Source organism: Pan troglodytes, chromosome 21 (assembly GCF_028858775.2).
Source record: "Pan troglodytes isolate AG18354 chromosome 21, NHGRI_mPanTro3-v2.0_pri, whole genome shotgun sequence".
In the NCBI taxonomy this organism is placed as follows: domain Eukaryota; kingdom Metazoa; phylum Chordata; class Mammalia; order Primates; family Hominidae; genus Pan; species Pan troglodytes.
The window spans coordinates 30,284,373-30,307,960 of record NC_072419.2 but is presented as its reverse complement, the minus strand read 5'-3'; the positions used below and the strand labels follow the sequence as shown (position 1 = coordinate 30,307,960).

Here is a 23,588-nt window from a genome sequence, read left to right as displayed (position 1 = left end):
TGCCTCATTGTAAGACATTTATCATAGGACTTTGTCACGTATAACAGAAGAATAAAGCAGTCTTTCCACTAAAAGGTTTGATCACTTGTAAAATTGATGGCTCATCACATCTTGATTCAAACTCATACTTGGTCATATCGTGCACATTTTTCTGATTGTTGTCTAATTTGGAAAAGCCTCTTTCATTTTCCTTTCATCTGCAAGCTCTAAGATTTTAATACCTCTAAAATTTCTCGACTTAAATTTGAAGACCTTAACAAATCTTTCTATTGACAATACACACAAACACAGCATTTTTAAACTGTCACGGTTGTATTGAGCTTCAGAATTATCTAAAAATGTCATTATGGGCTATATTTATTAGCTCATTGTATGTGCAGGAGGTGTTTGTCCTGAAGCAAGTATTTCTTCGAGCTGTCTTTCTGCTAGTCACAGTTTTATATCTGTGTTATGTGGAGCTCCCAGACTTGATCAGGATAAGAAGAGGTGGGAGGTCAGCCCCATCCATCAGTTCTGTGCCGCTTCACACATATATGTCCTTATTATGGGTAGTTTCACCACACAGATCTGTGCTCTACAAATGTCAAAAATTGAGAAATTCTATCTCATTCAATTCCCATCAAAAATAAAGACAACTGCATAATGCACTAATTATGTTATATGCCATATTACTAAATACATTTCCAATAGAATAAAACTTCCTTTTTTGACTAGGGTCAAAAAGAAACAAAACACTCACTTAAAATTTTGCATGTTTCTTCTGGGAATAATTTTCCACAGATGGGCTTCTGGCTCCACACATTGCAAACCTTCTTTCCTCTGCTAATCACAGGCTTCCAATGTGAGGTGCTGGGGACATTTTCTGATCAAGGTTCTACCTCTCCTCAATGCTTTAGGTAAAAACCAAGATGGTGGTAGGGCCTTGTCTGGGGCCTCTCCTGCACCAGGACAGTTTGAGGCAACATGACTATGCACAGAGTGACTGAGAACCATGGGACTGTGTTCCCCTCACCCCGTGTTAAATGCATCCCAACTCAACTTCCTCTTAGCCAGATACCAAAATGCCTGTGTCCACCCTACACCATCCTGAGGGCCGTGAATGGGAAGAGGAAAGCCAGAGTAGAAAAATCCAGTGTTCTTAGCTGACTACAGTGAAAATATCACACATTTTTTATTGTACAAAACATCCAGCCAAGTAAAGCTGTTGCTCAGGCCCACTTGGAGCCTTTTGTGGGGTTTTTGGAAATCTCTGTACTTAAACGTCATTAGCATCATTGAAGATCTTCTGGATTTTTATGAGAAGACTTTACTATTTTTGCAAGAGTGGATGGGCCAAGGGGAAATGGGAAGGAGGCAAATCCACCAGCCACAAAAATAGGAGACATGGAGAAGAAGTGAGGGAAGGAGAAACTCATGCAAAAGAAACCTGCACGTGCATGAAGACCTGGCAAGAGGCTTTCCGCAGCATGTAAGAAAGGCCCCAATTAAAAATGGCTTGAATGCAAAGGGAGTGCTCTACCTTTCATAATAAGAAGGCCCTGGGTGAGACAAGCTTTAGGAACAGAACTCCCACCATCTAGCTCTGCTTCTCTGGGATTCTCTCATTCTTACCTCTCTGTTCATGATGCTTCAGCCTCAAGCTGGTAGCAAGGTGGTTGCCACAACTCCAGACATCACATCATCAGCACCAACATCCAGAGGCAGAAAGATCCTAGGGAGAAGCCTCTGTTCCACCCGTCCTTCCTGAATGTGAGTAAGCTCCTCCTATGCACTCACTCCTTTTGATGCCTCATAGGCCAGGTCTGGATCACAGGCCCATCCCCTACACCAATCATACACTTAATAGATCTTAATACATCTACACTTAAAAGATGTTGAGAATCTATTAATACATCATTGATAGTGTCACCAACACTCAGTGAAACCTGTGGATGACCATGGCAATGTCCTGGTAATAGCACAAACTTTAACATGAACAAAATGATGTCATCACTAGAGACTACTCAAATAAATTATAGAGCACACACATGATGGAAGAGTGGTTAAGAATTAGATAGCAATATATGTATTAAACTAGAAATAATTTTAATATATCTTGAATATATTATTTTATTGAAAGCAAGGTATATATGGTGTGTTAATATAAAGCTTGTTGTAAAAACAAAGTAAACACACATGTGTATGAGTGGCTATATAGACATTTAGACACATATTTCCACATAAGGATATATACATACACATCTAAAATATGGGAAAGGAGAGAGGTAAGCAGTCATTTGTATTTATTAACATTGGATATCACCGAAGAGAGATGGTAGTGTGTGTAGGGAAATGGATAATTTGGCTTTTGCTTTTTTTATATTTAGAATCTTTCTTTTCCATTTGAATATTACAAAAATATGTGTATGTTCTTTCTACCTCTTTTTCAGTGTCAGCTAGGAGTGTTTGGGTGATGAGATTACAGGTTATTTCCCCTTGGATCCTCCCTATGTCTCTATTTTTAAAACTAACAAATACTATGGCTGAATGACTTATTGGTGTGGTTGATATGCCCACATATGACTAACAGCTTATCAACTATGAGTTAATCGGCAGTTTATTTTCAGCATAAGTGTTCTCACAGCTGGGTACAGTGGCTCATGCCTATAATCCTAGAACTTTGGGAGGTCGAGGCAGGTGGATGATTTGAGGTTGAGAGTTCAAGACCAGTCTGGCCAACATGGTGAAACCCCATCTGGCATGTACCTGTAATCCCAGCTACTCGGGCGGCTGAGGCAGGAGAATCACTTGAACCTGGGAGGTGGAGGTTGCAGTGAGCCAAGATCATGCCATTGCACTGTAGCCTGGGCAAAAAGAGTGAAACTCCTTCCTAAGGGGGAAAAAAAATTGTTCTCACATGCTCCCTGATTTATGAAAGCCACTTAGTATTTAATAAGTGTTTCCTTGTTTTTCATGGCAGTAAATGTTTTCAGATATATCCTCTGCCATCTATACTCTGAGCTCCTGGGGAAGAGAAGGTGTCTTAGGTCACATTCCCTACAAAGCCTTCACCACCAGAGAATTCATCACTGCCGTGGACTCAGTGACTGTGATTAGCAAGTGGGCTTTGGCTTGGCTTTAGTGTGCTCAATTTCATCCTCTTTCATTCTCCTGTATTCTACTTTGATTTAATGTAAAGAGGAGGTAGCCTGCTGCCCAGTTCAGTTGAAAGTAATGGACGTCTGAAGCTCAAGAGGTGAGTCTGTATTTAATTTCAGTGCAAACTCACGGCATTTCATTTACATCTCAGCGTCGATACTTCAACATTAGAATGGTGTACCAGTCACTGATCCCATTAGGAATCAGATGAGTATTGTAGAAATGGTGTGTATGTATGCATAGGCACACTCCTGCACAAACGCACTTGTAACCTTTTGAGTACTATGGAGTTTCTACAAACTCTTTGTGGACTCTTATATTAAGAAATTTTGTTCTGAAAACCTCACCAGCCATTCCCTACTCCCTTTCTCCTGCCTGCCCCGAGTGCAAAGGCTGAAAGCATCAGTCAATAAACTTCCTGGCCTTCCTCACCCCAGGGGGCATAGGACCCAAGTCCAGGCAATAACATCTAAGAAGACAGCCAGGTCATTACAAAAAAAAAAAAAAAAGCCTATACTGAATAGAAAAGATCGAGGCCTTGGAAAGAATCCTCTCTCTCTCTTTCTCTCTCTCTCTCACACACACACAGACACACACACACTCTCTCTCTCTCTCTCACTCACTCTCCACACCCTCCTCTCACCACCTGTGACCTCCTCCTGCTCCTGCTCCTCATCTTTCAGGCTGTAGTGTGGGACAGAATGTCCCAACTATGGTGTCTGCCTTTCACTATGAGCCGTGTGCCCAACAACAAGAGCCCAATGAATGATGGAGAAGATGGAAGGAAACCACCTGGGCCCCTGCTGAGGACACTGCAGCAACTCTGTGAACACCACCCCCATGGCCTTTGGTAAATGACCAGTGTCATCATGGGAGAGGTAGCCTGTGTTTCTCAGGACTCTTCCTCTCTGCAGCCAGGATACTTCCAGGAATGATGGAGCTGACACATCACTAAGTGCCAGTCCCAGAGCCAGGGTGGCAAATGAAGCTTATTGTGCAATGTGAACAAAATGTATCTGAAAATTACATGACCTGGCTTATTGTCCCCAAATTGCCTTCTACATATTTCCTCAAAATTACAAAGGGTTTGTGTTACCTGCCTAGCCTTCCCCATCAGGTAGATGCAAAGAAATTTGGTAAGTGAAATATTTCACCAAGACCAATGCAAATGGAAGCTTTGGTTTTCATTTTACTAAGGAGTAAGGAGGGAAAAATAGTCCTGCTGAGTGAGAGATTTTCAAGAACAGGTAACTTTCCAGATAAAACACCATATTTCCAAATAAGTCTCAGGTCTGAATACATTTGGAACATCCTACCCCTCGAATCCTGAGAAGAGAGACATCCAGTCTCCTAGACAAGAATTGCCCCATCCTCCAAACATTCACAGACCTAACACCCACTGTAGTTTAAAAGGCAGGATATTTGTGGTGTGGGTCCTGACTCCACCATCTCTTGCTTAGGGTTCCTGGAAATAGACCCAGATGGAGATTCATGGGCAAGAGGCTCACTGAGGCATGTGCTGGGGAGGCAGGGGCATGGGGTAGGGCAGAGGGAGAAGTCAGGCAGGGGTGCAGCTCAGCAGATGCCAGCCACAGCCAGGCCCATGGAGAGCTCTGCAGTGGGGATGGCCTCAGAGTGGTAGCATATCAGGGCAAAAGAGTCAACATTTTGTACCCCCATATAGACCTATTATTTAAAATAGGCAATTCCAGGAGGGGCATGAACTTGGACAAAGCAGCTTCCTTTGACTCAGATCAATGCCCACAGAAGGACTCAACTGCGAGCCATCAGCGGCCACACTCCCAGTAGCTGAGAGAATGAAGTCTCACTGGTAAAGGGGAAACTGGTGGATGGAGCCCCTACTGAGAGAGTGAGGGATGTCATCTCGAGGAGACTCAGTTAACTCATCTGTACAATGGGAAGAATTATAACTATGACTATGTATGGCCATTTAAGAGATAAGTGAAATTTTGATCCTCTCATGAAGTTATTAGCTGATTGCTTTGTAGTTTCTATTGCATGGTTGCTTTACAAGGTCTGTGGACTATGTACTTAAGTTTGTTTTTATGGTAGCAGGGATCTTTTGTTTCCATGTGTAGTACTTCCTTAAGAATCTCATGTAAGCCTGGTCTAGTGGTAACAAATTTCCTTAGTGATTGTTTGCCTGAAAAACATTTTATTTCTCTTTGCTTCTAACGCTTAGTTTGACAGAATATGAAATTCTTGGTTGAATTTTCTTGTCTTTAAAAATGCTGAAAATAGGCTCCCATCACTTCTGACTTGTACAGTTGCCACTGAGAACTTTGCAGTTAACCTGATGGGGTTTCCTTTGTACATTATCTGACATTTTTCTCTAGATGCTTTTAGATTTTTTATTTAATTGACCTTGAAAAGCCTGGTGACTATACGCATTGATGTTCATTTTGTATAGTATCTTTCATGTGCGTCTGTGTGAAGACACCACTAAATAGGCTTTGTGTGAGCAATAAAGCTTTTAATCACCTGGATGCAGACAGACAGGCTGAGTCTGAAAAGAGAGTCAGCAAACAGAGATAGGGGTGGGGCTGTCTTATAAGATTAGGGTAGGTAAAGGAAAATTACAGTCAAAGGGGGGTTGTTCTCTGGTGGGCAGGAGAGGGGGGTCACAAGGTGCTCAGTAAGGGAGCTTTTGAGCCAGGATGAGCCAGGAGAGAAGGAATTTCACAAGACAATGTCATCAGTTAAGGCAGGAACCGGCCATTTTCACTTCTTTTGTGGTGGAATGTCATCAGTTAAGGCAGAAAATGGCCATCTGGATGTGTACCTGCAGGTCACAGAGGATATGATGGCTTAGCTTAGGCTCAGAGTCCTGACAATATCTCGCAGGTGTTCTCTTCATTTTTTGTGTCTAGATGTCTATGACACTAGCAAGATTAGGGAAATTTTCTTGGATTACCTCCAATATGTTTCCCACATTGTTTATGTTTTCTCCTTGTCTCTCAGGAATGCTAACAATTCAGAGGTTTCGTCATTTTATATAATTTCATATTTCTCAAAGACTGTTCATTTTTTTTGTCTGACTGGGTTAGTTCAAAGTACCAATCTTTAAGCTCTGAAGTGTTTTTTTTGTTTGGTCTAGTCTAATAATAAAGCTTTCAATTGTATTTTGAAATTCCTTAAGTGGAGTTTATCAATTCCACAAGCTCTGATTGATTTCTTTTTAAAATGTGTATCTCTTTCTTCATCTCCTGGATTGCTTAAGAAATTTGTTTTTGTTGATTTTGAATATTGTCTTGGATCTCATTGAGCTTCCTAGCAATGTATGCTTTGAATTCTTTATCTGTCATTTTTGAGTTTTCATTTTGGTTAGGAACCATTGCTGGGGAGATAGTGAGATCCTTGATGGTCTCACAACATTCAGATGTTTCATGGTGCCAGGATTCTTGTGCTGCTTTTTTCTCATCTGGACACATTGGCACTTCTAATTTTTGAAATTATTTTCCTGCAGACAGAATTTTTTTTCTATCTTTCTCTATATCATTGTTTTTCTTTCCATTTCTACCCCTCTCTAGGGTGTGTGACTATAGGGTTTTTGGCTTTGCTTCTGTAACCCTATGCACTTTTGTCAGCATGTTTTATATTGGGCCACGCGGTTTGTCTACAGGCCAATAGACGGTGCTTGTCTGTAAGAGTCGGCTGTGGCTAATGCAGATGGGTATATTCTTGATTCTTGTTTACTGGGAGAAGCTTTCTGTTGCCTCTGGCATTGGGCTGATCCTGAAGTGCACCATGGTTTGAGCTCCCTGCTTATGCCTGGATGAGGTGACCAAGATGGGCAGGCATAACTACAGGTGCTCCGATAGCAGGTACAAGCACCAGCATTGAGTAGGAGTCCAGTGGGCATCAACTGAGCACCCAGACATGTGCCTAGGCCTGGATGTGAGAAACCTCCTTAGACTCAAATTCTCTGCAAGGGGTAGAATGCCTCAATTCCTAATCCAGGGGAGTCAGTGCTCCAGATGCCTGGATATCTGCCTGAGCATGGAGTGCAGCAGGTGCTGCTACACCAAAATCTCTGCACAGGAATATTGGGGCAGCTCAGGATGTTGTTCCAGGTGAGCAGGTGCTCTACATGTCCGGAGGTCTGCCTGGGCATGGAGCAGAGAGGGCCCTGCTTCACCACTGTCTCTGCACAGAAAGGGTAAGGCAGAAAAGGCTGCTGATTTAGGCACAGGGTGGCTCTGAATGCCTGGAGATCTACCTGGGTATGGAGTACAGAGGGCCCTGCTACACCACTGTCTATACATAGGAAGGGTGGGGTTGCTTAGGCTGCTCATCCGAGTGAGCAGGTGTTCTGAATGCCTAGAAATCAGCCCTAGTGTAGGGCAGAGAAGATCCAGCTGCTCCATGATCTCAGGGAAGAAGTCTGGTGCATCCAGCACCGATACACAGAGACCAGTTCCAGGTACCAAGATGACCTTGGCTGCAAGTCTCATGACATAGGAGAACCCATGACTGCAGTAGCCCTCCTCTGGCTTCAGACTGGCAACAAGGGTGAACACAATTCCAACACCTATTATTGGGACATTTTTCACAGTCATTGCTCAGTTCTAATACGGAGACCCCTACCCCATTCTAGCACAAGCACTCCCATATGGCCCAAGACTAAAATGAGTTTGTAGGCAAGCTGCTGGGTCACCTAAGAATGACTGACTTATGAGCCCAGATTAAAACCAGCATACTGCCCTTAGTCCTAGGTCTAAGAAAATGGCAGCAGCTTTTTCCAGTGTCTTTCCCTCTCAGAGTGTCCAAGCATCTCCCCAAGTTAGCTCTAGGGCTTGGGAGAAATAAAGTGCTCTCCCTTGACCTGGTTCCATGGAATCCCCAGTGGAAGGGTACATCACAGAGGGAGACTCTCTACCCCTTACATTCTGGGACATCACTCACTTTTATCAGGAGCACATTATCATAGGGGCTATTTGCCTACATTCTTCTCCCCAGAATCTGAGGTGTCCTTCAGGATTCTAGTGGATTCCCACTCTCCTTCTTGAGTTAAAACTCACAGAGCTGATCACTAGGTACTATTTTGCTATTTCCAAGTGCTTGAGGCACACCGAAAGCTTCTAATCTACCACTGGGGGGAAAAATGCACAATGTTCATCAGAATCCCTGACCTCTGTCCACTAAATGCCAGTAGCACATCCTCCCAAGTAGCAACGACCAAAAATGTCCTAGACATTACCAGTGTGCCCTGGGAAGCAAAATTGCCCCAGGTGAATAACTACCAACAGAGGCACCATGGCCTCCCTGTAGCAATGAATGTGCACAGGCACCACTCGGGATTGCCTTCTGAACTCACCAAAGATTTCAGCCAGTACTTCTAGAGTTGGATGAAGGAAAGTATAAAATAGATCTAGAACTTCTTGTTATTAATACATGAGAAGGTAAGGATAGGCTCCAATAATAATGGAAACATGTCAAGAGAACAGAGGAAGCTGCTTAAAGGAGCTCTCGGTAGCCAACTGTGAGATAATCTACACATTGGAATAATAGTGGTAACAGATTATAACTTCTTGAATAAAATAAGAAACCATGAGTTAGATCTGTTGAGAGACAGAAGCTAGGTAGGTAGGTATGTAGATAAACAGACAGACGAGAAAAGCAAGTTTTCCTTACAGTGGAATGAATGCCGTTAATAAATACAGAAGAAATGATGAAGTTAGAAAATAATAGTCACAATCATCATAATAACAATTGATTCATGGAAGAATTATCATTATATGCTAATGGTAGAAAGTAAAAGTTCAATAATAAGTAGAACATAAACCTATTTTCTAAGTATTGCTCCTTGAAATACTTACTAATTATACAACAAATAAAGTAACTTTAGAGTGGAGAAAGCTGGAAGATGCTATCTAAATCTAGAGATTAATGTTAACATCTATCAGCAGTTGGACGATGGTATCCTGGCCTCCTGGAATGAGGTACTGAGGGACACCATATCACTTCTATAATTTTCATCTAAAAAATGCATAACCTGAATCAAATCCATTGACGACCCCAACAGAAAACATTCTACAAAATAGCCAGTTATTGTCAAAAATGACAGGATAACAAAGACAAGAGAGAATGAAGGGCTTTTCCAGATTAAAGGAGACTAAGGAAGCTTGGCAAATAAACACCATTGATAAACTGTCTGAACAACAGACTAGACAAAAGGATGTATCCACACAAGCATCATGATTTTGCTCATTGAACTGAGGTTGTGTTAGAGAATGTCCTTGTCCTTAGGACACACACATGAAAGTATCTGAGGACAAAAGATACTGCAATTTGCACTCAAATGACTTGTAAAAACCTATAATAGCTTGTACACACATAGAAAGAGAAGGAAAAAGCACAAGATACAATGTTATGAGTGGGAGAATTTGAGTGTATACAAGAGTTCTTTATATTACTCTTCCCACTTTTTGTAAGTTTGAAATCACTAGGACGGGCGTGGTGGCTCACGCCTGTAATCCCAGCACTTTGGGAGGCCAAGGTGGGCAGATCACAAGGTCAGGAGATCGAGACCATCTTGGTTAACACGGTGAAACCCCGTCTCTACTAAAAAAATACAAAAAATTAGCCGGGCGTGGTGGCGGGCGCCTATAATCCCAGCTACTCAGGAGGCAGGAGAATGGCGTGAACCCAGGAGGCGGAGCTTCCAGTGAGCCGAGATTGTGCCACTGCACTCCAGCCTGGGTGACAGAGCAAGACTCTGTTTCAAAAAAAAAAAAGAAATAAAAAATAGAAATCACTACAAAATAAAAGGTGCAAAAAATAAAAATCCAAAATACAGCAAAGTTCTATGTAAGGATCATCGACATGCACAGCCCTGTGTTGTCAGCTAGTTGGGAAGTCATGGAAACACCTCCTAACTTCTCAGCCTAGCATCAATGTGTCAGGGGAATGTCCAAGCCATTGCGTGAGGAAGCTGCAGGCTGGCTGGTTACTAAGAACACGTTCCACCAGCATCCACACTCTGTACTGTTCCTTAGAGTGGAGACAGAGTGTGAGACGGAAGGGACTGGGGCACTGGAGAGGATGCAGGGACAGAGGCTGAGGAGGAAATTCCCTCCAATTTCCCTAGATGTTGCACCTCACAAGAGATGGCCACGTTCCCCACCTCATCCTACCTGCACCTCCCTTTGCAGTGCAGGGGGGTCACTGTTGTTTCCCAGCCCCCTTCTTCTATTTCATCTTGAGTTTTCATCATAAAACCCCATCCTGCACATTGCACACCTTCACAATTATTTGGCTATGATTCTGATACCATGTGAACCACACTGGGTGGGAGTAGAAGTGAATTCTCTATTAGGAAGACCTCAACAATCAATACATAACAAAATATAGGCCAAAAAAGGCTCTACCAGGCCATACCCTTTGACCAGCCCGTTTTTATGGAGAATAAACACGGGCTTTTGGAGAGGAGCTTTCCTCATATGGAGGATCCCATCCAGGGAGCCAGCACTTCCCAGATACCCCAGGTGGAACTCAGGAGACTGAAAAAATCACCCTTGTTAGCAAAAGTTTAGACAGCCATGGCCAGCATGAAAGCCACAGGCTTCCTGGAAGCGTGTGCCATGTCATGGCACAGAGAAAAGGGGTTTTCCTAGATTCAAGGGGGTATGCCAGGATTGATGGACAGCTGTCTCCCTTGCTGGAACAAAACTATACATGCATGCCCCCTCTGCCATGTGGCTAGCAGCAACTCTCTCCAGAAAATGCAGCATAAACCCCCACTGCCTTTGTGCATGGTCATGGGTCTTGCTTGGGCCTTAACAGATGGGACAAGGACAGAAACCTTAACCCTGCAGATGCGAGAGGTGGGTCCTCCTGCTCCCCTCCTCACCATCATGAAGAAAACCTGATCCAAGCAGACACTGCCCCTTAGCATGGGCCCCGGGATGAAGACACAAGGCAAGCCAGACCAGATCTGCTAAGTCCCAGCCCATCTGCAGGCTCCACAGCGTGACAGGAACAGTTTCTTGCTTTTAGTCCCTAAGATGTTAAGAGTTTTTCCTGTGGAACAGCAACTGACTCACACATGATTTATTCCATTTTCCACTGTACTCCTTCTCCACTCTTTTCCCAAATGAACTCTTTACTGTCCCCATGACAACCTACATCCCATAAGTAATTAAGCTGCTGGCTGTAAAGACACAGAAGTTTTAAAAGTTTCCTTTTGGCAAATCCTAAAAGCAGCCCATATATCAGAGACCCAGGACAGCACTTAACTCTTCCCAGATACAAATAAGCAATCCAGGAGGTCTGTGGGGCACAGCATGCTGGTCCTCCGCATTGCCCAGGTCCTGGCTCCTGACTGTAAGTCAAGACAGCACCTCAGTGAGAAAAGGGGAGGATCCTGGTTCACCCTGTCAAACGCCACCCTAACCCTAAAGTGGCATGCTGAAGAGAGGCAAAGAAGAATGCAAACCACCACTGAATGGCTGTTCCTTTAGAGAGCAAAACAATAATCACAGAGGCTGGAATCCACTTTTAGCTTCTATAATCTGATGCACACGACAAACAACACAAGTAGAACTGGGGACTCCCAGGTTGGCTACCCTATTTCGGTTTGATTATTTATCAGATATTTAGAACTTTCCCTCTTTTTTAGACTTTAAGTTCTAGGGTACATGTGCACAATGTGCAGGTTTGTTACATATGTTTACATGTGCCATGTTGGTTTGCTGCACCCATTAACTCATCATTTACATTAGGTATTTCTCCTAATGCTATCCCTCCCCCACACCCCCACCCCATGACAGGCACCAGTGTGTGATGTTCCCCGCCCTGTGTCCAAGTGTTCTCATTGTTCAATTGGCTCTCTGTTGGTCTGTTATCGGTGTATAGGAATTCTTGTGATTTTTTCACGTGGATTTTGTATCCTGAGGCTTTGCTGAACTTGCTTATCACCTTAAGGAGATTTTTGGCTGAGACGATGGGGTTTTCTAAATATACAATCATGCCATCTGCAAACAGGGACAATTTGACTTCCTCTTTTCCTAATTGAATACCCTTTATTTCCTTCTCCTGCCTGATTGCCCTGGCCAGAACTTCCAACACTGTGTTGAATAGGAGTGGTGAGAGAGGGCATCCCTGTCTTGCACCAGTTTTCAAAGGGAGTGCTTCCAGTTTTTGCCCATTCAGTATGATATTGGCTGTGGGTTTGTCATAAATAGCTCTTATTATTTTGAAATATATTCCATCAATACCTAGTTTATTGAGACTTTTTAGCATGAAGCACTGTTGAATTTTGTTGAAGGCCTTTTCTGCATCTATTGAGATAATCATGTGGTTTTTGTCTTTGGTTCTGTTTATATGCTGGATTACATTTATTGATTTGCATATATTGAACCAGCCTTGCATCCCAGGGATGAAGCCCACTTGATCTTGGTGGATAAGCTTTTTGATGTGCTGCTGGATTCGGTTTGCCAGTATTTTATTGAGGATTTTCACATCGATGTTCATCAAGGATATTGGTCTAAAATTCTCCTTTTTTTGTTGTGTCTCTGCCATGCTTTGGTATCAGGATGATGCTGGCCTCATAAAGTGAGTTAGGCAGGATTCCCTCTTTTTCTATTGATTGGAATAGTTTCAAAAGGAATGGTACCAGCTCCTCTTTGTGCCACTGGTAGAATTCAACTGTGAATCTGTCTGGTCCTGGACTTTTTTGGTTAGTAGGCTATTAATTATTGCCTCAATTTCAGAGCCTGTTATTGGTCTATTCAGCAATTCAACTTCTTCCTGGTTTAGTCTTGGGAGGGTGTATGGGTCCAGGAATGTATCCATTTCTTCTAGATTTTCTAGTTTATTTGCATAGAGGTGTTTATAGTATTCTGATGGTAGTTTGTATTTCTGTGGGATTGGTGGTGATACTCCCTTTATCATTTTTTATTGGGTCTATTGATTCTTCTCTCTTTTCTTCTTTATTAGTCTGCTAGTGGTCTATCAATTTTGTTGATCTTTTCAGAAAAAACAGCTCCTGGATTCATTGATTTTTTAAAGGGTTTTTTGTGTCTCTGTCTCCTTCAGTTCTGCTCTGATCTTAGTTACTTCTTGTCTTCTGCTGGCTTTTGAACTTGTTTGCTCTTGCTTCTCTAGTTCTTTTAATTGTGATGTTAGGGTGTCGATTTTAGATCTTTCCTGCTTTCTCTTGTGAGCATTTAGTGCTATAAATTTCTCTCTACACACTGCTTTAAATGTGTCCCAGAGATTCTGGTACGTTGTGTCTTTGTTCTCATTGGCTTCAAAGAACATCTTCATTTTTGACTTCATTTTATTATTTACCCAGTAGTCATTTAGGAGCAGGTTGTTCAGTTTCCATGTAGTTGTGTGTGGGGAAAAGAAAGAGAGATCAGACTGTTACTGTGTCTATGTAGAAAGAAGTAGACATAAGAGACTTCATTTTGTTCTGTAATAAGAAAAATTCTTCTACCTTGAGATGCTGTTAATCTGTAACCCTACCCCCAACCCTGTGCTGGCAGAAACAAGTGCTGTGTTGATTCAAGGTTGTGTTGATTCAATGGATTTAGGGCTAGGTAGGGCGTGCTTTGTTAAACAAATGCTTGAAGGCAGCATGCTTGTTAAAAGTCATCACCACTCCCTAATCTCAAGTACACAGGGACACAAATCACTGCAGGAGGCCACAGGAACCTCTTCCTAGGAAAGCCAGGTATTGTCCAAGGTTTCTCCCCATATGAAAGTCTGAAATATGGCCTCGTGGGAAGGGAAAGACCTGCCCATCCCCCAACCCCACACCTGTAAAGGGTCTGTGCTGAGGAGGATTAGTAAAAGAGGAAGGCCTCTTTGCAGTTGAGATAAGAGGAAGGCATCTGTCTCCTGCTACTCCCTAGGCAATGGAATATCTACTTGTAAAACCCAATTGAATGTTCCATCTACTGAGATAGGAGAAAACCACCTTCAGGCTGGAGGTGAGATATGTTGCTGGCAATACTGCTCTTTAATGCACCAGATATGTTTATGTATGTGCACATCAAAGCACAGCACATTTTCTAACCTTGTTTATGACACAGAGACATTTGTTCACATGTTTTCCTGCTGACCCTCTCCCCACTATTACACTATTGTCCTGCCACAACCCCCTCTCTGAGATGGTAGAGATAATGATCAATAAATACTGAGGGAACGGAGAGACCTGTGCCAGCGTGGGTCCTCCCTATGCTGAGCACTTGTCCCCTGGGCCCACTTTTCTTTCTCTATACTTTGTCTCTGTGTCTCTTTCTTTTCTCAGTCTCTCATCCCACCCAATGAGAAATGCCCACAGGTGTGGAGCGGCTGGCCACCCTTTCATCTGGTGCCCAACGTGGGTGCTTTCCTCTAGGGTGAAGGTATGCTCAAGCATGGTCACTGAGGACAAGTCGATGAGAGATTCCCGAGTACGTCTACAGTCAGCCTTGTGGTAAGCTCGAAAGAAGCCAGGGTAACAATGGGGCAAACTAAAGTAAATATGCCTCTTATCTCAGCTCTATTAAAATTTTTGTAAAAAGTTGGGGAGTTAGTGTTTCTACAAAAAATCTAATCATGCTATTTCAAACAATAGAACGATTCTGCCCATGGTTTCTAGAACAGGGAACTTTAGATCTAAAAGATTGGAGAAAAATTGGCAAACAATTAAAACAAGCAAGTAGGGAGGGTAAAATCATCTCACTTACAGTATGGAATGATTGGGTCATTATTAAAGTAGCTTTGGAACGGTTTCAAACAGAATTACTAAGCAGAGACATCAAAGGTAGGAGGTTCTAGATAAACTGACCTAACAATATTGTTGCTAAAGCCAGGACAAAGCCTTAGACATCAAAGGAAAGAAGAACTTGGTCAGATATTGAGGGTGATCAGATACCAAGGGTAGGGGGGAGTCTTTCTAAACTGACTTAGCAGGATTCTTTCCTAAAACTGGGCCATGAAGCCCTCGCAAGGACAGGAGATCCAGGGCTGGGGACTAGGGTTGAGGACCAGGGCAGAGGAAGGCTCAGAGGAGCCTAACAAGGGTTTGGTCAAGGTGAGTCTTGTCACTGGATCCAGCTCTTCTGTGACAGGAGGAGAGGGCAGGCAGGGCCACAGGAGGGAGCAGGGCTGTCCTGATGGCCTCTGGCTCCAGCTCCAGCACTCAGTGATTGAGTTGAACAGGATTCCAAGCAGGAAGAGGAACAAATCTCCACAGTCACTGCACTTTGCTAAAGGAATTGATATTTAAGGTTACACAAACAGTGACAGGGAAGTCCCAGCAGTGACCCAAATAGGATAAGAAAGTCCGACCACCCAGAGATGTCAAGGGGATGACTCACCTCCTCAGAGTCATCTGTTTTCCTCATGGCCAGGCCTCTGCAGGCTGTAGCCCAGGGAGTCAGATGGATCTCTGGCTGCAGCAGCCAGCAGCCCGAGTTCCGGAGGCCGCCCCTACTCCCCTCCATTCATATGTGGTTCTTCAGTCAGTGAATCTGCACTGACAAATGCTCTTTTTGATTTTTGAAAAATAAATGTTAACTTGCACTCCAGAACCAGGAATACCATTCACGTGCTGGTCCCTGAGAGAAAGGATTCTCTTTCTCCCCATGGAGTGCAAAAAAATCGGACCTGACACTGGGCTCTGCCCTCTCTTGCCTTTCCTAGCCGGGGCTGCCAGCAGGCTTCCCCATGAGTATCAGTTTCCTAATGATGTGGAAAAGCCAAATGTGGTACCAACATGGGCCCATAGTTTAGAAGCATCCACATGTCCACGATGTGTAAGGAGAGGGAGAAAAGAAGGAAGGCTGGAGTGTGAAAGAGACGAGCTTGACCCCAGAGAATTCCAGGCACTCCATAAAGGAGGCTCCTGGGCTTCCCATTTGAGAAGCCACCAAATCCTGTGGCTGCTCAGTCCCAGCTCCTACCATAGACCAAACTGTTAGTTGCTCAAAACCCAGTTGTGCAGAATCTCAACTCTTGGCCAGCTTGTCCTCACCACTTGCACTTTTACATGATGCTTTCTGCGCTTGGTCATTTATTATGGTATTGTTTAGTGTTCACTTATTATTGGTCATTTATTGCAGAGAACTTCTGCCACTCACCTAATTTCTCATCCTACTAATTCAGATAATCAGATCAGTAGTCACCTGTGCAGCCTAGGGGAACACAGCTTTCTCTTTTGTCACCTAGCAGAAGGAAAACATGCCCCCTCCTGGGCAGCTGGACTACTCTAGGTTACATGGGTGCTGGAGGCCCCAAGCTTGTTCCTCAGTCCATGGTTGCTATCTGGCCCCCTCCTAGTGTGTCCTTAAAACTGTGGACTATAGAAATCAGGGAACAAAGTGTTCTGCCATTTTTTTAGATGGGTGTTTCACTGTGTTGCACAGGCTGAAATTGAACTTCTAGACTCAAGGAATCTTCCTGACTCACTCTCCTAATAAGCTAGGATTACAGGTGCAGCACCACACCTGGCTACTCCATCATTTTTAACCATGTTGATACATCACTGCTGAAGTCTGCTCATCTCTGCTGGTCTTAACTCCCAGATACTATGCTTTAGAAAGTAGCCTCTTTCTCCAGATGCATGACAGACACAACATTTGCCTAAGGTCATCAAACATCTGGAGCAGCTGGCCAGCTACCTCAACCTGCTACTTCCTATCACTCCATACTGGACATCGCACTTGTACCTCCTCCTAAGAGCAATGTACACTGGTATTTTTCCTACTGGGATTAGAGAGCTTGCTGCATCAGAACAGCTGACCCTCCCTGCAGTGCATGCCAGTGTCCAGACAGAAGATGACCACTGGTGGTGTCATCACATACAGGGCACAGGTCAGCACTCTGGCCTCCCTCCCTCATACTCCACCCACCAGCACATTCTCGCTATTTGGGTTACCTGCATCTCCTTTCCAATGATTAAAACAAAACAAAACAAACAAACAAAAACAAACAAAAAAACAAGAGGATTGCTTGACCTTCAGTTTACCCTCTGCACAGCATGTCTTCCTGAGCCTGGACTCCCAGCTGTCCCAGGAAGGTGGGAGCCACAGAGGAGAACTAACTCCTACCCTTTGGAGATGACCATTCTGCTCACAAACACCTGGTAAGGGACTTCCCTCTCTTTCCCTTCTCTGGGAATCTCTCCCCATTTCCTGTCTAACTAGGAGGCATATGTGCAGCTTTGTTTGAAGACCTTCCCTCCTTCACCCAGCAGTAAACACCTTCGGTACACCTGCTGTATCTGCCGGGCTGCACGGCTATTCTAGGGGTGCTGGATTCACAGTGGGGTGAGATGGTCACCAGACCTCAGGTAACAAGGTTCCCTGTACTAATACTGAACATGAGCACCCATGAGTAATATGGTTCCCAATGCCGGGTTCCTGATGATCCAGCCCCAGCCATGTCCCAGCCCAGGATGACTCTTGGCCATCTTGTCCTCATCACTTGCACCTTTATGTGATGGTTTCTGCACTTGGTCATTTGTTTATTATAGTATTGTTTAGTGTTCTAAACAGGTCTGGGCTGACACTGGCCAACGCTCACCTCCACCACTCCTGGGAGAGTCCTCTGGGTGTCCTGCTAAGGTCCAGGGTTTCCTATAGCTTCTGGCCAAGCCTGCCACCTCCCCATAAGGGCATTTGCCACAGGGTCACCTTCAGGCATGGAGGGTGGGGTTGAGAGAACAAAGGGAGCAGCTGTCTGTTCAGAGCCTCCTTCCACCCTCTCCTCTCCTGGAGTCACATTCCAGCCCAGGCCCACAGCATCCCGAGCTGGGGGCTTTGTCAGCCCACAGGGCACCCAACTGACCAAATCCTCTCAGTCTGTGGAGAAGGAGAACTCACAATCCTGGCAATGAAGCAACTCGGGGGCCGCTGGAAAGCTACACTGGGCAAAGGACAAAGACACACATGGGCTCGCTCTGCAGGACTCCATTCCTGGGAAGCTCAAGGACAGGCGACAAAGGAGTCTATGGGGCCGGATGGGGACTGCCAAGGTGGGACGGGCACAAGGGTGGCTAGAAAGGCAGGAAGATACTGTCTGGGGCAAGTCAGATGTCACAGGTCTGGACAAAGTGGTAACACAAGTATATGCATTTATGAAACACCCCAGATTGGGCACATACTATTAGGCATTTTATTGTATGCAAATTCTACCTCATTTAAGGCAATTTTTAAAATATCAGGTGAGTCTTCCAAGCAGTGCACAGAGGAAAGGAGCCTGAAGCATGGCTGCCTAGGAGAGAAGCAAGAGAGGCCTGTGGGTTCCGACATTCATCCCGTGGCTGCTGCTCCCTTTCCTGACACCCCCACTGCCTGACAGGGGTCTCCCTGCACCTTCCACCGGGCCCCACCCACAGTTACTGTGAGACTCCAGGTCGTTCCCTTCCCTCCTCATATCCCCTCCAGGAGCTTCCACTTTCTGGAGCAGGCATGTCCCAACCCCACCTCAGGGCCTTTGCACTGGCTGTTCCCCAATGCCTGGGGCTTCTCAACCTCTCCAGTCTCATAGAGACCACCCTGACCAGGGTCCAGTGGTCTCTCTCTAGCCCCTGTTCTATTTCACTTCCAAAAGAGTGAGCATAACTCCCTGACCCTAATTTTTGATCGTAACCTACCATCCCCTACACACATTGTGTAGGAATGGACTATGCAGTTCCATAGAACCAGCCACATGTGCCACAGGATACTTGAAATGGGGCCAGTCCAAAATTACTTCTGGTCTAAGTGTTAAAAATACACAGGGAATTTCAAAGATTTACAAAACCAAAAAAAAAACAAAAACAAAAACATAAACGATCTCATTAATAATTGTTCCCATTAGCTGAAATCACATTGTGGCTATATAAGGTTAAATAAATATTTTAAACATTACTTTCACCCATTTATTCTCATCTTTAAAAATGCATCTACTAGAAATTTTCAATTGCTCGTGAGTTCGTGTCACATCTCTGTGGGCAGCAGCTCTGCAATGTCACCTCTATGGCTCATCATCCAGGTTCCGTCTTCAAGCCCTAGACCTCCTGGCACGGGGAGTAGCTGGTGATAGGTTTGCTTATTGAATAATGAATTATGAAAAGAGAATCCAGTGACCTTTTCCAAAAAGGTTAATTCCCTTAAATTTGGCAAAGAAATTCTCCACATTAGGGTGTGGACAGGGTCTTCTGGAACTTTCTGAAATAACCTCCCTGTTCCAGAGATTCAGAGACTGTGACCAAGTGCTCCTGGATGCCCCTGATATCTGAAGACCCCGGGAGGCCAAGCCCTGTATTTTTCCCCTTTCTGAGCAAACAGGAAGTCACATTGCTTTCACAGTCAAAGGACCAGTGTCACCTCTGTGGAGACCTGGGTGACTCAAGCTTGGGAGCACTGGGGAAGAGAGGCATGGCTCGGGGAGGCTGCAGTAAGGACAGGAGTGGGGAGGAGGGGGAGATGGAGGAGGAGGCCTGGGAGGGGCAGGGGGAACTTAGGCAGGAAAGGAGCTTGTAGTAGCGGGGGAGTGAAAAGAGAGATGGAGAAAGAGGGGATGGGCAGAAAGAGGAGAAGGAGTCAGGGGTGGGGCATGGAGGTGGGTGAGGCTAGGCTGCCAAAGCAGGATAAATGCACAGCTGCCTGCTGGTCTGGGCTCCCTGCCTCAGGCTCTCACCCTCCTCTCCTGCAGCTCCAGCTTTGTGCTCTGCCTCTGAGGAGACCATGGCCCGGCATCTGAGTACCCTACTGCTCCTGCTGGCCACCGTAGCTGTGGCCCGGGCCTGGAGCCCCAAGGAGGAGGATAGGATAATCCCGGGTGGCATCTATAACGCAGACCTCAATGATGAGTGGGTACAGCGTGCCCTTCACTTCGCCATCAGCGAGTATAACAAGGCCACCAAAGATGACTACTACAGACGTCCGCTGCGGGTACTAAGAGCTAGGCAACAGGTAGGTGCTCCCTCCACCCCAGGGGTCCTGGGTCCCAGCCTGGTTTGTCCCCCAACCCCCAAGAGCATTCCCAGCAATCAACACTGATACATTCATGATCTATTGCTCAGATTCATTCGGCTTTCCCTGGCTCTCCGCTGATGCCCTTCATGCCTAAGCACGCTCCCCAGCCGTGCACAAACTCAGCTTCCTTTAACCTGCAGCAGCCACTGTGTCTGTACCATGACTGTGGCATTTCCCAGGGTCCAGCAGGTGTGGATGGAGACTGTGCTGACTCTGGGTGGGCTTGATGCTGCTCAGGATGAGATCCAGGCCATGAGGTTCACACTCCTCCCTGAGTCCTCTCTGCAGGGGCCACACAGGAACCTGGCTCCCTGTTCTGCAGAGCCCTGCTTCCCCAAGTCACGCCCCTGGGCACAGCCCCTTATGGCTAGCGACCTTCACCCTCAGGCTGGCTGACAAACCCCTACAGCCCAGGGCGCTGAGTCCCTGCTGGGGTGGAGCATGCCTGACCCTGCCTCTACCAGCTGATGCAGAGTTAGACCTCAGCCAGATGAGGACAGTGGTCACCCAGCAGAGCAGAGGAGGGGTCAGGTCGGGAGGGAGCTTCAGCAGGGCAACTGGGCCCAGCTTGACCTGCATACCATGGCACAGCAGCAAATAGTGACACAGTCTTTAGAGCTCCTCCACCTTCTCCTGGAAATTCAAAGGAATCCCCACCAGCCCCGTTTCTCCTCTTGCAGCTGTCAGCTGGGGCTCTCTCCCTGCATACGAGATACACTCCCTGGTGCCGTGGTCCCCGCTGGCCTGCATCTCCCTGCATACGAGATACACTCCCTGGTGCCGTGGTCCCCGCTGGCCTGCATCTCCCTTTCAAGCATGACAGTAACTTGGAGTGAAGCACAGGGCATTGCAGACCATCAGGCCCAGAAGCCTATTTTAGACATGGGTAAACTGACACTCGAGGGATCTCAGCAGTTCCTCCTGGTTCCAAAGAGTCCCTCATCCCAGGTTTCTCCACAGCTCTGCCACATTGTGTCTGGGAAAGGCCCTGTGCAGGGAAAGGGTTCAATTCTAATCTGCAACTGTAAGACACGCAGGTGTGCTGCTGACTTGAGAAATGTATCTTGAATCTCACACTTGAAATGGTGGCATCCGGGCGGCCCCATTGATCCAAAATATCTGTGTGTGTGAAGCATCTCATTTCCTACTCTGAGTGAAGTAATAAATCTACGTTAAATGGAGGGAATAAGATTTTCAGAAGTTAGGTGAAATTTTGTCATCAGACAGACTTCCTAGAAAAGAGTCAGTGTTCCCTCGCCCCTGAGCCACAGGCAGCAGAATTCAATGAATCCTTTTACCCAGCACAGAGAAAGCAATGTTTAAGAGCGGGTATGAGGCCCAGCACCCTGCCAGCTGACAGGAAGAGGGGGCTTGTGTGCCTTGTGTTGACATGTGGGCAGCTCACGAAGCCCCCAAGCAAGTCCAGTGACTCAGCCACAGTGAAGTGCCTGTGAGTGCATGAACTGATGGGGGTGCTGTCCTGTTTTCTCCTGTATGCAGACCGTGGAGGGGGTGAATTTCTTCTTCGACGTAGAGGTGGGCCGAACCATATGTACCAAGTCCCAGCCCAACTTGGACACCTGTGCCTTCCATGAACAGCCAGAACTGCAGAAGGTACGTTCCTGATGCGGGTCCCGGGCCAGTCATGCACTGCAGAGGGGTGCGTATGTGTCAGCCTCTGCCCTACACATATTTGGAGGGTGTGTGTGTGTGTGCAGGTGGGTATGTGGGGAGTCATGTATGCATGGATGTGTACATGTTCATGTACTTGTGGAGGTGTGTGCCTTTAGGTGTGCATGTGGAAAGGTGCACGTGTGTACACACCTGTGCCAGTGTGTGCAGGGAGGTGGATGGGAGCATGTGTGCCTGTGCATGGATGTGTGGGGGGTGTATGGGGCTTTGTACATAGATCCATGGGGATGAGGGGTCCAAGTGAGTTTACGTAGTTGTCCATGTATGTGCAGATGGGGTGGTGAGGGAGGAGGGTGATGTGTTTGATTTGCTAGGAAGGCTTTAGGTTGGGAATGGTTACTATAAGGTCAACTCTGCCTGCTTTGGAGTGTTGCCTGTTGGACAGGAAGAAGCAGCTGTGGGGCTGTGTGCTGGGCAGGGAGAAGGGGCTCTGTCTAATCCCAGCCTCAGGCACCTGCATGCAGCCACAGCCACAGTGATCAGATTAGTGGGACCTAGAGGCCTGTTAGCTGGGAAGCCCTGGACCTGCCCGGCTCACCCAACACCAGCCTCTCCAAGGACCTGCTGGTTCTTGTCAGCTCTCCACTCAGGGAAGAGCCGCACTCCCCTTGTTGCCCTTGCCCCATGCCCCAGCTCTTTGAGGGGGAGTTGCCCTGCCCTGGGTTCTACCCTCTGGCCCCTCTTAGTGCTGGCCTGGGTGCTGGAGGTGGAAGGAGCTGGGGGAACTGAGCCGCCTCCCCATGCCCTGCACCCTTGGGGCTCCCGAGGCCTTGCACAGGCTGCTCCTCACAGGGCTGTGCTGGGACAGGACCCTGCAGGCTGCGGTGGGGGCCCAATGCCACCTGGTGACTTGGAGCCTTGGGAGGGGCAATGGAACAGTCACCATTCATTCTAGTTCAGCACTCTGGGACTCAGTAGGGGTGGGTGAGGGCCCAGTGTCTCACCTCCATCCTCCTCACCCAGGCTCTGACATCTCATGCCTGGGCATCTTCCCCTTTAACTGTAACCCACACTGATTGGCCCTCTCTCTTCCCTTTCACAGAAACAGTTGTGCTCTTTCGAGATCTACGAAGTTCCCTGGGAGGACAGAAGGTCCCTGGTGAAATCCAGGTGTCAAGAATCCTAGGAATCTGTGCCAGGCCATTCGCACCGGCCACCACCCACTCCCACCCCCTATAGTGCTCCCACCCCTGGACTGGTGGCCCCCACCCTGCGGGAGGCCTCCCCATGTGCCTGCGCCAAGAGACAGACAGAGAAGGCTGCAGGAGGCCTTTGTTGCTCAGCAGGGGGCTCTGCCCTCCCTCCTTCCTTCTTGCTTCTCATAGCCCTGGTACATGGTACACACCCCCCCACCTCCTGCAATTAAACAGTAGCATCGCCTCCCTCTGAGTTCTTGGCTGTCTGGGGATGTGCACGCAGGCAGGGTTTCTGCAGTTCTTTTATGAAGCCTCCTTGTCCTGCTGGTGTGGAGATCAGAGGAGTACCTGGGAGCTGACGCAGCCACAGCAAGGCCATCAGGGGAGCTGCTGCCACTTTCAGAGACCTGAGCTTCAGAACAGGGAGAGAGCAGCCAGGGACTGGGAACCCAGGCCTTCAGCTGCAGCAGCCCCTGGTGAGGGGGTCAGGGAGAGGAGGGGGCCCAGGCAGCTGCCCCACAAGCTGGGCTGCTGTTTTGGTCTGAGCTGCTGGTCATACCACGAGGAGGGGGCTGGCTGTGTCCACAGGCAGGGGCCAGGCCTCAGTGGAGCTCGCCAGGCCATAGAGTCCATCTGTGCTTGCAGA

The 23,588-nt window shown here is 46.5% G+C and overlaps 1 protein-coding gene across 1 annotated transcript; it reads left to right on the top strand.

The window, feature by feature from the left end:
• The first annotated feature begins 19,693 nt into the window (after positions 1 to 19,693).
• CST1 (cystatin SN) lies at positions 19,694 to 23,186 on the top strand. The gene is made up of 3 exons (XM_016937553.2): positions 19,694 to 20,051; positions 21,615 to 21,728; positions 22,849 to 23,186. Exons 1-3 carry the CDS (start codon positions 19,731 to 19,733, stop codon positions 22,930 to 22,932), a joined length of 519 nt encoding a protein of 172 aa, XP_016793042.1. The 5' UTR covers positions 19,694 to 19,730; the 3' UTR covers positions 22,933 to 23,186.
• Positions 23,187 to 23,588: the final 402 nt, after the last annotated feature.

Coding starts and splice junctions, on each gene's coding strand:
- CST1 (XM_016937553.2), top strand. CDS start 19,731: ATGCACAGCTGCCTGCTGGTCTGGGCTCCCTGCCTCAGGCTCTCACCC. Junction 20,052..21,614: donor TACTAAGAGCTAGGCAACAG/GTAGGTGCTCCC, acceptor TCCTGTATGCAG/ACCGTGGAGGGGGTGAATTT. Junction 21,729..22,848: donor AACAGCCAGAACTGCAGAAG/GTACGTTCCTGA, acceptor TCCCTTTCACAG/AAACAGTTGTGCTCTTTCGA.